Here is a 16,085-nt window from a genome sequence, read left to right on the forward strand (position 1 = left end):
GAATACAATTTTAAACAACATTCCAATTTACTTCTGTTATTTAATTTGTTTCATTCTTTAGATATTCTTTGTTAAAGAAATAGCAATGCATATGGGTGAGCCAATCACACATGACATCTACAGTATGTGCAGCCAGTAATCAGCAGCTACTGAAACTATTTAGACATGCTTTTCCACAAAGGATATCAAGAGAATGAAACAAATGAGATAATAGAAGCAAATTGGAAAGTTGTTTAAAATGGCATGTTCTTTCTAAATCATGAAAGAAAAAATGTGGGTTTCCTGTCCCCTTAACCTCTTGAGGTGAATCATCCTGTCCAGGATTGAACAAGATGATTGACAAGCTCTGCTCTCGTAGAAAATGGTTGTGCAAGAACAGGGGGCATGGTTGCATAAGCAGCAATTTGCCCAATGATAACTGCAGACAGCAGATTCTGCCCACTCACCACAATGCTGAGAGGACAAGTTTGCTGGATGGGAACCTTGTAATTCCAGAGTTTGATAAATAGGGTCTCCTGTCTTATTTTTCTGAGATGACCTCACAAGAACAGCATTTGCAGGAGAGATCAGCAAGTTCTTAGTAACACATGTATGCCATTTACTCAGAGCTTCAAGAAAACTTCAAACATTACCTAGAAATATCTTGTTCATTCCACTCAACAACACTTTAAGGCTAAGGTGACCAGGTGTCCCTATTTATTATGGACAGTCCTGAATTTAGGTATTGTGTCCCAATTATTTGTTGTTGTTGTTAGGGAGAGTCCTGAATTTGGTCAGTCTGTCCCTAATTATTTAAAGGTCCTGGATTATCTTGAATATGTCCAAATGGATTTCCAGCCTTTATCCCAGTGTGTAAATGACAAAAATCAAGTTTACTTTCCACAATGTTAGCTGACTGTATCCTTTTATGTCATTCTGACTGCATCCTACATGTCTGCCATACTTCTTGCTCTGCATGACTTGAAAATGATGTATATCTATGTGCAAAACCATAAACATAAGTAAAACAAATAAACTAAGTATATGTGATAATATCTCAGTATACTTTAACATTCATTGTCATTCTGGTTAAAATTTCAATGCACATAGATGAATTACATCTTTAAATAAAAACATATTTACAATATATTTATATGTAGAGGCAAAATGTTTATAGCAAAAATTATTACTGTTACTGTAGTGTTATCATTTTTCTCTGCACGTGCATGTGAGGCATAGCTAGATATTCTCAGTGCACCAGCATTTTTCTTACTCCAGTTGCTCAGAGTGTCAGTGGGGCTTGTATCATGTCAGCAATTAACAAATTAAATCATTACCAGATGGTATAAGCACCTTAGGCTCTCTGAGCAAGTGCTGGGTTTAAAATGCTGGTGCACGGTGCATACTTAAATACACTTTGGAAACAGCTATAGCTTTTATTAGAAGCATTTTTGCTAATACATGTATAATATAAAAATACTTCTATTCAAAACTGAAATGCATCCATGTGGATTCTAATTTTGGCTGGAATGTCCCTTTAAATCAAACATGTAGGTACAGTAACAGCACGTGGTGGCATACAGAGACAGGTGATATGTGCTTGGGGCTGGAGCACAGTTTTATGATTTTAGCAAACGTTTTTACTATTGGCTTTCATTCGGCTAGATCACGAGTTTTTGTCGGTAAGGCTTGCGGGGCTAATGCTCCTTTTTTTCTTACCGCTCCCTTAAGCCAACAATGGTATTACAAGTTTTCTTTAAGCCGGCGCTAGCCTCAGAAAAGTGAACGTTGAGCAAAATTTAGCTCCACATCTCACCTCGATACCAGCATTGCATTATACTATTAACCCCTAATCTGCCGCTCCGGCAACCTACATTATACTAATGAACCCCCAATCTGCTGCCCCTAACATCGTCGAACCCTACATTATATTTATTAACCCCTAATCTGCCCCCCCAACGTCGCCGACACCTACCTACATTAACCCCTAATCTTCTGACCCCAACGTCACCACTACTATAATACATTTATTAACCCTTAAACCTAAGTGTAACCCTAACCCCCCCTAATTTAAATATAATTTAAATTATACGAAATTAATTTAACATAATTAAATAAATTAATCCTATTTAAAACTAAATACTTGCCGATAAAATAAACCATAAGCTACCTACAGTATAACTAATAGTTACATTGTAGCTAGCTTAGGATTTATATTTATTTTACAGGCAACTTTGTATTTATTTTAACTAGGTACAATAGTTATTAAATAGTTATTAACTATGTAATAACTACCTAGCTAAAATAAGTACAAAATTACCTGTAAAATAAACCCTAACCTAAGTTACAATTACATCTAACACTACACTATAATTAAACTAATTACCTAAACTAACTACAATTAATTACAATTAAATAAACTAAATTACGGGGGGAAAAAAACACTAAATTACAGAAAATAAAAAAAGAATTACAAGAATTGCCCTGCAAAAGGCCCTTTTAAGGGCTATTTGTAATTTAGTATAGGGTAGGGAAATTTTGGGGTTTTTTTTGGGGGGGCTTTTTTATTTTATTAGGGGGATTAGAATAGGTGTAATTAGTTTAACATTCTTTTAATTCTTTTTTTATTTTCTGTAATTTAGTGTTTGTTTTTTTCCGTAATTTATTTTATTTAATTTAATTGTAATTAATTGTAGTTAGTTTAGGTAATTAATTTAATTATAGTGTAGTGTTAGGTGTAATTGAAACTTAGGTTAGGTTTTATTTTACAGGTAATTTTGTCTTTATTTTAGCTAGGTAGTTATTAAATCGTTAATAACTATTTAATAACTATTGTACCTAGTTAAAATAAATACAAAGTTGCCTGTAAAATAAATATAAATCCTAAGCTAGCTACAATATAACTATTAGTTATTTTGTAGCTAGCTTAGGGTTTATTTTATCGGTAAGTATTTAGTTTTAAATAGGATTAATTTATTTAATTATGTTAAATTAATTTTGTATAATTTAAATTATATTTAAATTAGGAAGGGTTAGGGTTAGACTTAGGTTTAGGGGTTAATAAATTTATTATAGTAGCGGCGACGTTGGGGTTGGAAGATTAGGGGTTAATTAATGTAGGTAGGTGTCGTTGGGGGGGCAGATTAGGGGTTAATAAAATTTAACTAGTGTTTGCGAGGCGGGAGTGCGGCGGTTTAGGGGTTAATAAATTTATTAAAGTGGTGGCGATGTCCGGTCGACAGATTAGGGGTTAATAATTGTAGGTAGGTGGCGGCGACGTTGGGGGCGGCAGATTAGGGGTTAATAAATATAATGTAGGTGTCGGTGATGTTAGGGGCAGCAGATTAGGGGTTCATAGGTATAATGTAGGTGGCGGCGATGTCCAGTCGGCAGATTAGGGGTTAAAAAATTTTATTTTAATGTTTGCGATGTGGGGGGGCCTCGGTTTAGGGGTTAATAGGTAGTTTATGGGTGTTAGTTTACTTTGTAGCACTTAAGTTTAGCTTTATGTTCCGGCGTTAGCCCATAAAACTCTTAACTACTGACTTTAAAATGCGGTAGGAGTCTGGACAGGAGAGGGTCTACCGCTCACTTCTTCCAAGACTCGTAATACCGGCGTTAAAAAAAAAAAAAAGATAGGATACGCAATTGAAGTAAGGGGATTTGCGATAGCCTCGAGTCATGGAAGAAAAGTGAGTGGTACACCTGTACCTGTCAGACTCGTAATACCAGCGGGCGTTAAAAAACAGCGTTGGGACCTCTCAACGCCACTTTTTAAGGCTAACGCCAAACTCGTGATCTAGGCAATTGTTTTTTTAACACCTCCTCAACATTAATGAGACGTAAATTGGGTCTGAGTTGTCCTGAAATGGAGTCTGGGAAATCGGGTCACCTTATCTAAGATCTATTACACATAGCAGACTATAGAAAATGAAAAAATATTGTTTTTAAAGATTTATTTTTAAATGCAAAAAAGTATACATAACACAGATGGTAATTGAATAAAACTCACATTTTGTTTTGCATTTAATTGTACAATGTCTGTCTCTTCTTCTTAACATAAAGAATTGTCATTAGCGAGATAGAGATAAAACTGTCCTATGTTTCCATCCCCTGAGAGACCTAATAAATGTGTCAGACTTTTCACTACCGTTTTTCAGTACCGTTTTTACTTTACTGTAGGGCTTCCACAATGGCACCAGCAGCTGCCAGATGATAAACAGCTGTGGTTTCTCCATCCAGGTACCTATACAATCCATACAAAACACAGGTGGCACCATACTCCCCCTAAGGGGTAACTGGACTTTCCTGGACTCCAGGGCAAAGACTGTTGCAGGGGTCCCCATTTAAACAGTTCGCTTTTTGGCTGTTCACAATTAGTAAAAGGTGAACCTACAGCCACATAGGAAAAAGAGGAGCTGCTTTTTTATGAATGTGAGTTATGCCCCCCCCCCCCCACACACCATTAGTTAGACTGTTCCAGAGGATATACACAGCAGTCCTGTGCATTTCTGTACAGCAGCACTGTGGCGGCCATATTGGAAATCCTACCACCATATTGTAAAGGCAAATCCATACCCTTTCTTTAAACTGTTCACAGGTTTGCAGGAGGGCACTCACAGGGGCAAGACATGATGCAGGTAGAGTGGCGCCACTAATGATTGCAGGGCCCAGATGGGTCCCCTAGAGGTGTGGGCCTGGTTTCAATTGAGACATCTAAGACCTCCAATTGGCAGCGGCAGTTGAACGACCCGTACATTTTTGTCTGTGTTCAGCTTGAAAGCTGCAAAACTTCTGGTTCCCAAGCAAGACTTAACCTGTGTGTCATTTCCGAAAATAATATAAAAATATTAATTATATATTTGAGCAATAAAAATCATTCTAAGGGAACTCAGAGCCTAAAGCATAAAACGCTGGACCCTCGGTGCCATGTTTTTATGTTATCTTTGCCATTACAATTTGGATTTTTTTGTTGTCATTACCAAATTTTACATAGTGGGAGTGTGGAGATGTTTTATGGATGTTATGAGTGCATAGATGGAGACACCCTTACCTGCACCTCAGCTGTCTATCATCTTGCATTTACCAGTGACATTGTGGAACAAAGCGTAAGGCTTATATTTAACATAGTGCGAGCGGACATGATACGAAGTAGAGTATCATGTCCGCTACACATCGATAGCAGGGGGTGTCAATCAGCCCGATCGTATTCGATCGGCTTGATTTCTGTCCGCGGCCTCAAAGCAGGCAGAGAAGTTATGGAGCAGTGGAGCTTGATAAATCGTCCCCTAAGTGACATCAATAGCTAGAGTGACAGTTTCTGTGTGTTTATTGAATCTAGACAAGTAATGTGAGATGATGGGAGAAGAAAGGCGAGGACCAGACCTCCCAAACTAATTACTGATACAAGGCATGTAAAAGGATGATTTTTATTATTATTATGTATTAGAACTTATTCACTGCATTGCAAATTACCTCTATGCAAAATAAATGTTTTAAAACGACTTATTTTGTCATTTTGTTTAGCCACATCCCTTATCTTATATCCTTTAAGTGGTCATTTGCGGACAGATATAAATTAGGTCCTGCACTGATTAATCATTAAAGGATCAGCAGGGTTTCTGAATTCTACAGAATGAACTCCAGCCTATTTTGAATGAAAAACTACCATTTTCACATTTAGATTACAGGAAAAGCAGGCAGAATAAATAAGTACATTGCAAAGTTTTTTTTCCATATGTGCATAATTAGACATTTTGGGCTAGATTACGAGCGTTCATATGTTAACTTCACTAGAAGTAAACCTTTTGCGCGCGTTGCGTATTACAAGTTGAAAGTAAAAATTTTGTGTGAGAGTGAAAACCTGATGCACGCAAAGAGTTGAACTTAGAATATCACTACCGCATTGAAGTATTCTCCCATCAGACTTCAATAGAGCATACAAACTGGAAAAAAAATTAACACCCATACGTGCTCGCTAACCGGATCAAGTTTATGCAACAGCGCTAAACCCGAGATGAAATTTGAATATTTCATATGCCAATGTTCTTTACATAAAAGAATATATTCTATTTATTCTTAAATAAATGTTTATATATATATATATATATATATATATATATAATGTCCAACTAGGAATTGCACTCCTTGTCAACAGCTTTGCATCTGCCAGGGTGCATATGTCTTAAGATCGCTGCTTCTTAACTCCTGTTTCCGACGAGCCTAAAGGCTCGCGCGGAAACAGGGGTATTTGGCGCCATTCGGGCCATGATACAATCGGCCCCAAGATCTTAACTCGCACTAACCCGACAAGCGTAAATTGCAAATAAAAGCTTGAGCGAACGCTTTTACTTTTAACTCGTAATACGCGCACTATTTCCGTTGTACACAAAAAGCCAAAAAAGCTACAATCACTTGCACTATGCAGTTAGCGCTCTACTTGAAATCTAGCCCTTTATTGGTAATTATTTTTTTTCTTTTAAAGGGACATTAAAGTCAAAATTAAACTTTCATGATTAATGATAGAGCATGTCATTTTAAACAACTTTCCAATTTACTTCTGTTATCAAATTTGCTTCATTCTCTTGGTATCTTTTATTGAAGAGTAAAACTAGGTAGGCTCATAAGAGCTCAAAAGTGTACACATCTTTAGTACTCTATGGCAGCAGTGTTTTGCAACATTGTATAACAAAGTAACAAATAATGTTGCAAAACACTGCGGCCATAGGGTACTAATGACACGTGCACACTCCTAAGCTCTTTTAGCCTACCTAGTTTTACTCAATAAAAGATACCAAGAGAAGAAAACAAATTGGAAATAAATTAGAAAGCTGTTTAAAATTGCATGCTCTATCTGAATCATGAAAATTTAATTTTGACTTCACTGTCCCTTTAAGATCCATTCCATCTCTATTATTTTACCTTAACAGCATCAAAGAACTATCTGTGTAAGAGATCATCTTAGCTATGAACTTGGTTCTTCATAAAAGCCTAAAACACAAAACAGATCCACTAAAACAGTGAACAGTCTACATAAAAATGTATAAATTTCCTGGAACAAAAAAGAAATGAAGTATGTTTGGAAATTCAGAATACATTACTAAATCTAGCAAAGTATAAGAGGCAATATATTACAAAGAATGAATCTTGGTCTAATGGGGGGTACAGGAATGATGTGAAGAAATACAAAGAGTACTGAATATATAGAAATACTTTTTAGAACAATTGGTTGAGACAAATACAAAAAGGTCATCCAAAAATTTCTCAGTGATGAGTTGTATAAGGTCTGAGGTTTGAAAGAAAATGAGCAGACTAAATGATTCACAAAGTCCGTGTCTGCATCCAAACGTCTTCGTTTTAATGGTCACTCATCTAGTCTTTAGGCAAAGTAAGCATAGCAGAAAATGTTGACACAAATTAAAATAATTGCATTGACGCAGCACACTCGTGCCCAAAAGGGATCCTCACGTATGCTCCTCGGATTCCGAGGCTTGGGAGGATTCACTGCTGCTTCAGTTTGACTGCAGAACGCATTACTCCAGGATCGGCTGCGAGTGCCATTTTGGGCTGGATCTGTTAAGAAAAAAAAAATTAGGATACATTTTAGAAAAAGCAAAGAAGCCTAATTAGCTGCAAAGTTACAAATAATTTCATTTGGTTGTCACCCAAAACTTTCATCCATCCGTAATCAATCAGCATTGCTAAATTTTCTATAAACAGAGGCGGGAACCTCTTAAGAGATTCATAATACAGTGAGTATCAGAAAGGAGAAGACCTGTTGCTACTGGTCAGAAGAAGCTGATGACAAAAAAGAATTTTTTAATGTTAAGATTAACCCCTTAATGACCAGCAACTTACCCTCTAAGTCACTGGTCTTTCTATGGGGTTGTCTTCTTCAATAGCACAGTCTTGCCCCGCTATAGCACAGTCTCGCCCCGCTATAGCATAGTCTCGCCCCCCTATAGCACAATCTCGCCCCGCTATAGCACAGTCTTGCCCCGCTATAGCACAGTCTCACCCCGCTATAGCACAATCTCGCCCCCCTATAGCACAGTCTCGCCCCGCTATAGCACAGTCTTGCCCCGCTATAGCACAGTCTTGCCCCGCTATAGCACAGTCTCGCCCCGCTATAGCACAGTCTCGCCCCCCTATAGCACAATCTCGCCCCGCTATTTTACAAACTCTGCAGGAGGGAGGGTCTAATAGCCTTGTTATACCCAAACAATCCCTTAATGACCAGCGACGTACAGGTTACGTCGTGGTCATAAAGGGGTTAAGGAGTTTTTTGTTTGTTTTTTTATTTTTTTATATTTGATTTTTTTATTTATTTATTTAACCAATGAAACCAAATTGTTTTCTTTCATGATTCAGATAGCGCAAACCATTTTAAACAACTTTCCAGTTTACTTCTATTTTCACATTTTCTTCATCCTCTTGGTGATCTTTGTTAAGGGAGCCGCAATGCACTGCTGGGAGCTAGCTGAACACATCTGGAGAGCCAATGATAAGAGGCATATATGCGCAGCCACCAATCAGCAGCTAGCTCTGAGACTTCCTAACTATACTATTCAACACATGATTCCAAAAGAACAAAAGTAAATTAGACAATACAAGTAAATTGGCAAGAGGTTTAAAATCCCATGTTGTGTCTTTATCATGAAAGAAATATTCTGCGTTTTATGTCCCTTTAACTTCCGGGGTTTGTGTCGGAGTTTAATAGCAATGGCGAGAGGTATTATGTAAGAGAGGTGGTCAAGAAAGGGGGTGGATTTAATGGGGGATTACTGATGGGGGAGCTGTGAGATAAATTGCATGTAGTTGCCAGGAGTGTCAGGCAGTGGTGGTTCTAGAGCTTAATATTTGGAGTGAAAAAATAGAAAGACTCAGCAAACAATGTATGAGCTGGGGCAGTCCCTGGAAACCAGGTCTTTTGCCCCGATGGAGGTAACTACAGTAGGGACAGTGGGCAGATCTTCCATCCCCTAACAATCCGGCAATATCCAGAATGGTTGTGTAATATCTGAGGTTTTTGCAGTTATAGTGTGTACCAAGTTTTTGTATTAAAGGGATATGAAACCCCAAAATTTTCTTTTGTGATTCAGACAGAGTAAACCATTTTTAAAAAGTTTCCATTCTATTTTTATTATCAAATTTGCTTAGTTCCCATGGAATTCTTTGTTGAAGAGATATCTAGGTATGTGTCTGGAGCGGGAAATAGTGCTCTGGCAAATGGATAACATTCTTGCAAAGAGGCTGCTGTATTTTTATTTTACAGGCAACTTTGTATTTATTTTAACTAGGTAGAATAGTTATTAAATAGTTATTAACTATTTAATAACTACCTAGCTAAAATAAATACAACTTTACCTGTAAAATAAAACCTAACCTAAGTTACAATTACACCTAACACTACACTACAATTAAATTAATTACCTAAATTAAAATAAATTAATTACAATTAAATAAAATTAACCAAAGTACAAAAAACAAACAAACAAACACTAAATTACAGAAAATAATAAAATAATTAAAAGTTTTTTAAACTAATTACACCTAATCTAATCCCCCTAATAAAATAAAAAAGCCCAACAAAATAATAAAAAGCCCTACCCTATACTAAATTACAAATAGCCCTTAAAAGGGCTTTTTGCGGGGCATTGCCCCTAAGTAATCAGCTCTTTTATCTGTAAAAAAAAGTACAATACCCCCCCAACATTAAAACCCACCACCCACACACCCAACCCTAGTCTAAAACCCACCCAATCCCCCCTTAAAAAAACCTAACACTAACCCCCTAAAGATCACCTTACCTTGAGATGTCTTCACCCAACCGGACCGAAGTCCTCAACGAAGCCGGGAGAAGTCTTCATCCAACCGGCCAGAAGTGGTCCTCCAGACGGCAGAAGTCTTCATCCAGACGGCATCTTCTATCTTCATCCATCCGGAGCGGAGCGGGTCCATCTTGAAGACATCCGACGGGCAGCATCCTTACAGGCCGACGACTACCCGACGAATGAATATTCCTTTAAATGACGTCATCCAAGATGGCATCCCTTGAATTCCGATTGGCTGATAGAATTCTATCAGCCAATCGGAATTAAGGTAGGAAAAATCCTATTGGCTGATGCAATCAGCCAATAGGATTGAAGTTCAATCCTATTGGCTGATCCAATCAGCCAATAGAATTGAGCTCACATTCTATTGGCTAATTGGAACAGCCAATAGAATGCGAGCTCAATCCTATTGGCTGATTGTATCAGCCAATAGGATTTTCCTACCTTAATTCCGATTGGCTGATAGAATTCTATCAGCCAATCGGAATTCAAGGGACGCCATCTTGGATGACATCATTTAAAGGAATATTCATTTGTCGGATAGTCGTCGGCCTGGAAGGATGCTCTGCGTCGAATGTCTTGAAGATGGATCCGCTCCGCTCCGGATGGATGAAGATAGAAGATGCCGTCTGGATGAAGACTTCTGCCCGTCTGGAGGACCACTTCTGCCCGGTTGGATGAAGACTTCTCCCGGCTTCGTTGAGGACTTCGGCCCGGTTAGGTGAAGACGTCTCAAGGTAGGGTTAGTGTTAGGTTTTTTAAGGGGGGATTGGCTGGGTTTTAGAGTAGGGTTGGGTGTGTGGGTGGTGGGTTTTAATGTTGGGGGGTATTGTACTTTTTTTTACAGGTAAAAGAGCTGATTACTTTGGGACAATGCCCCGCAAAAAGCCCTTTTAAGTGCTATTTGTAATTTAGTATAGGGTAGGGCTTTTTATTATTTTTGGGGGCTTTTTTATTTTATTAGGGGGATTAGATTAGGTGTAATTAGTTTAAAAAACTTGTAATTATTTTATTATTTTCTGTAATTTAGTGTTGTTGTTTTTTTGTACTTTAGTTAATTTTATTTAATTGTAATTAATTTATTTTAATTTAGGTAATTAATTTAATTATAGTGTAGTGTTAGGTGTAATTGTAACTTAGGTTAGGTTTTATTTTACAGGTAAATATGTATTTATTTTAATTAGGTAGTTATTAAATAGTTAATAACTATTTAATAACTATTCTACCTAGTTAAAATAAATACAAAGTTGCCTGTGAAATAAAAATAAATCCTAAAATAGCTACAATGTAACTATTAGTTATATTGTAGCTATCTTAGGGTTTATTTTACAGGTAAGTATTTAGTTTTAAATAGGTATAATTTATTTAATGATAGGAATATTTATTTAGATTAATTTAAATTATATTTAAGTTAGGGGGGTGTTAGGGTTAGACTTAGGTTTAGGGGTTAAACACTTTATTTAGTTGCGGCGGGGTCCGGGAGCGGCGGTTTAGGGATTAATAGGTATAATGTAGGAGGCGGTGGTGTAGGGGCGGCAGATTAGGGGTTAATATGTATAATGTAGGTGGTAGCGGGGTCCGGGAGCGGCGGTTTAGGGGTTAAACACTTAATTAAGTTGGGACGGGGTCCGGGAGCAGTGGTTTAGGGGTTAATAAGTATAATGTAGGTGGCGGCGGTTTAGGGGGGCAGATTAGGGGTGTTTAGACTCGGGTGCATGTTAGGGTGTTAGGTGTAGACATTTCCCATAGAAATCAATGGGATATCGGGCAGCAGCGAACATGAGCTTTCGCTGCTTTCAGACTCACATTGATTCCTATGGCATCCGCCGCCTCTAGGGCGGAGGATTGAAAACCAGATAGGCTGGGCCGGAAAAGGGCCGAGCGTACCTGGTAGGAATTTGATAACTTCCAAAAGTAGTCAGATAGTGCCGAACTTGCGTTCGGAACATCTGTAGTGACGTAAGCATCGATCTGTGTCGGACTGAGTCCAGCGGATCGTATGTTACGTCACTATATTCTACTTTTGCCGGTCTGTAGGGTTTGATAACTAAGGCGAATCAGGCTCGCCACAAATACGCTGCGGAATTCCAGCGTATTTGCGGTTGACGGCTTGATAACTAGAGGCCTCTATCTGAATAATGAAAGACAATGGCCTCGCTTCCATTGAGTCGTTAAAAATGGAGCCGTAAGCTACCGAAGCGGCCGACAGCTAAAAGTAATTTACGGCTGCATTTTAGTACCAGGTTTCCATTGAAAAGATTAGCGTGTTGCGCGCAGTCGCTCTTTTCGTGTAGCTGTAAGTTAACGTTGTGTTAACGCTTCCATCTGACGTCGGATTTCTTGAAAATCAATTAGTTGCTAAGGTAACCCGACCTTACGCTATAGAATTTACGTTTAACGTCCGTGCTTCTTACCTGTGATCGCCTCTCAAGAAAAATAAAAAAAACACTTATCCATATTTTTAATAATCAAATACTATTTTCTAATATAATTATATTTAACACTTCATAAATATAAGTAATATTTCTTGCTGCCCTAGGCATAGGTCTAGTTTGCATTCTGTAGATATGTTCTTGCATATATTATTATATTTAAATATATACTGATATTTCTATTAGAATATAAGTTCAACTATTTCTATACATGAGACAACAATAAATATTACTTATAACAATTTATTTCTACATTAAAACACTTGCATTATTTGCAAGTTTTATAATTTCAATAGAAAATAGGTCTCAAAAAGCACAATTTTCCTCTTTTACACCTAGTTGAGCTGGGGGTAATATATCTCAATGTATCGACAGCCTCCGACAATGTATTAACGGTTAGCGCTTTCAATGGAAACCTGGTATAATTTATCGATTAACGGCTTCTATTACTTTCTATGGGACGCGAAAATCTTTTCGGCAGCCGAAGTCCGGCAGCCGATATTGAGGTATAACGCGCCATTGGAAACAGTCGTTAAACGCTATTGCTTTCGACAGCATATTTAACGGTTTGCGAGTGCACGCAAACTGAATTACGACTCAATGGAAGCGAGGCCAATGTTGGGTTCCGTGTCCCTTTAAGTAGTGCTGTGTCTGCTAGGTAAGGGGTGCCGTGCCTTTAAGGAGGCCTGCAAAAGTTTAATCAGAGTTGTGGATAGTAACATTATATTTATATATATATATATTTATTTATATATATTTATTTTTTACTGTGTGTGTGTGTGTGTGTGTGTATATATATATATATATATTTATTTATTTACTGTGTGTGTATGTATATATATATATTTACTGTGTGTGTGTGTATATATGTATATATATATATATATTTACTGTGTGTATATATATATATATATATATATATATATATTTACTGTGTGTGTATATATATATATATATATATATTTATTTATTTATTTATTTACTGTGTGTGTGTGTATATATATATATATATATATATATATATAGTATAAGCATACCCAAGTATGTCAGCAGAGGTCTTTGGTCTCAGCAGTAGTAGAAGCATATATCAGTATTACAACAGGGGTCTTTGGTCTCAGCAGTAGTAGAAGCATATATCAGTATTACAACAGGGGTCTTTGGTCTCAGCAGTAGTAGAAGCATATATCAGTATTACAACAGGGGTCTTTGGTCCCAGCAGTAGTAGAAGCATATATCAGTATTACAACAGGGGTCTTTGGTCCCAGCGGCAGTATAAGCATACCTAAGTATGTCAGCAGAGGTCTTTGGTCTAATCAGTAGTAGTTTGTTTTTATGTCTCTGATGAATAAAAGGATTTAAGAATACTCCAATTTGGTGCTGCTTCAACTCTCTTTTACAATGCTTTATTAGGGTTAGTGCAGGAACCCCCATAGCGTGCACCAGTTGTCTGGTAGGTGAGTGCTGGGCTTACTCTTTTTTCTACATCTCATCAGTAGTAGAAGCATACATTAGTATTACAACAGGGGTCTTTGGTCTCAGCAGTAGTAGAAGCATATATCAGTATTACAACAGGGGTCTTTGGTCTCAGCAGTAGTAGAAGCATACATTAGTATTACAACAGGGGTCTTTGGTCTCAGCAGTAGTAGAAGCATATATCAGTATTACAACAGGGGTCTTTGGTCTCAGCAGTAGTAGAAGCATATATCAGTATTACAACAGGGGTCTTTGGTCTCAGCAGTAGTAGAAGCATACATCAGTACTACAACAGGGGTGCGTGCACCAGTTGTCTGGTAGGTGAGTGCTGGGCTTACTCTTTTTTCTACATCTCATCAGTAGTAGAAGCATACATTAGTATTACAACAGGGGTCTTTGGTCTCAGCAGTAGTAGAAGCATATATCAGTATTACAACAGGGGTCTTTGGTCCCAGCAGTAGTAGAAGCATATATCAGTACTACAACAGGGGTCTTTGGTCTCAGCAGTAGTAGAAGCATATATCAGTATTACAAAAGGGGTCTTTGGTCCCAGCGGCAGTATAAGCTTACCTAAGTATGTCAGCAGAGGTCTTTGGTCTCATCAGTAGTAGAAGCATACATTAGTATTACAACAGGGGTCTTTGGTCTCAGCAGTAGTAAAAGCATACAACAGGGGTCTCAGCAGTAGTATAGCATACTCAAGTATGTCAGCAGAGGTCTTTGGTCTCAGCAGTAGTATAGCATACCCAAGTATGTCAGCAGAGGTCTTTGGTCTCAGCAGTAGTATAGCATACCCAAGTCTTCACCGCAGCAGCTGCTAGAGACCCAGCATTAGCCACGACGGCAGCCAAGTAAGTCAGGGATCCTGACAGTGCCCCCTTCTTAGGTGTGACCTCCGGGGACGACGGTGAGTAGGATGGTTAGGATGTTTCTTCTTGAAATCCCGGGTTGCGTGCAGGAGCATGGACTTCAGTTGCTGGTACCCAACTTCTCTCATATGCTTTCCATTGGATGAAGTACTGCAGTTTTCCTCTATGGATTCTTCGACTTCATATTCTTCTGATCCATCCACTATGACAGGTCCTGGTGTAGACAATGTATGAGATAAAAATGGATCTGGTATTACAGGTTTAAGAAGAGAAACATGAAATACTGGATGAATATGAGAAGATGAAGGTAATTGAAGACGTATTGCTACTGGTGAAATAATTTTCTCAATGGTGAAAGGTCCAATAAAACGAGGACCCAATTTCTTAGAGGGTAGAGCAAGCCAAAGGTGAGAAGTAGATAAATATACTTTATCCCCTACCTGATAATCTGGGGTAGGACGTCTTTTCCTATCAGCATACTGTTTGAATTGTTGCTGAGCCTGCAGTAACTTTTTCTTTACAAGTGCAAACGTATTTTGAATGTCAAGTAGACGTTGATCTGCGGCTAGAACCGATATTTGGAGAGGTCAACTAGGTAGCATAGTTGGATGATAGTCATAGATACATACAAAAGGAGACATGGATGTAGATCTATGAATTTGATTATTATAAATGAATTCAGCTAGAGCAAGGTATTGAACCCAGTCATCTTGCAAAGTGGTGGTATAACAACGTAGGTATTGTTCAAGTGTCTGGTTAGTGTGCTCCATTTGACCATCTATTTGGGGATGAAAGGCAGTGGATAATGCTCGTTGATTATGCAGCCCCTTGAAAAAGGCAAACCAAAACTTATAGAGGTAAACTGGGAAACTCTATCAGAGACAATAGTCTCGGGTAAGTCATGTAAATGAAAAATCTCCTGAAGGAAAATGGTAGCTGTTTGATTAGCATCAGGTACCCCTTTGGTAGCAACAAAAGGGGCCATTTTAGAAAACCGGGCGGTCAATCACTACCATGATAGAAGTATAGCCTTGAGCAGTGGGCAAATCAACAATAAAGTCTATGGCTATATTTGTCCAGGGTCTTATAGGTATCGGGAGTGGTTGTAAAAGTCCCACAGGAGCTTGTTGTGAGTCTTTATTTGTTGCACAGATAGGGCATGATTGTACATAGGTTTTAACGTCTTTTTGCATACTGGGCCACAATAATTGACGATTAATCAATTCCTGAGTCCTGTGAATACTACCATGTCCACCTAATGGTATATCATGGAAGAAATGTAGTACTTCTGGAAAGATACTAGATGGTACTACCACTTTGTTGTTCTGGATCTGATACTCAGGATACTGTGCAGATGTTTCTGAGGAATCTAGGACAGTTTCTGATCTAGTTGTCTGTTGACGAATTGTGTCCCATAAAGAGGCTTGATTAGCTAAGAAGTGTTTAGACTGTAGAATAGTAGTATGTTCAAACTCAGGTTTTTCGGCCTCTCTGATGCG

General features: G+C 38.0%; 1 protein-coding gene across 1 annotated transcript in view; it reads right to left on the bottom strand.

Annotated features, from left to right (window-relative positions):
- Positions 1-7,351: 7,351 nt before the first annotated feature.
- Positions 7,352-16,085, bottom strand: part of SLC5A10 (solute carrier family 5 member 10) — a 519,796-nt gene continuing 511,062 nt past the window's right edge. Inside the window, exon 15 of the mRNA XM_053694330.1 lies at positions 7,352-7,551. Coding sequence (XP_053550305.1) covers positions 7,358-7,551 — 194 coding nt within the window. The 3' untranslated portion in view covers positions 7,352-7,357. The remainder of the gene's footprint in view (positions 7,552-16,085) is intronic.

This window comes from Bombina bombina, chromosome 11 (assembly GCF_027579735.1).
Source record: "Bombina bombina isolate aBomBom1 chromosome 11, aBomBom1.pri, whole genome shotgun sequence".
Taxonomy (NCBI): Eukaryota; Metazoa; Chordata; class Amphibia; order Anura; family Bombinatoridae; genus Bombina; species Bombina bombina.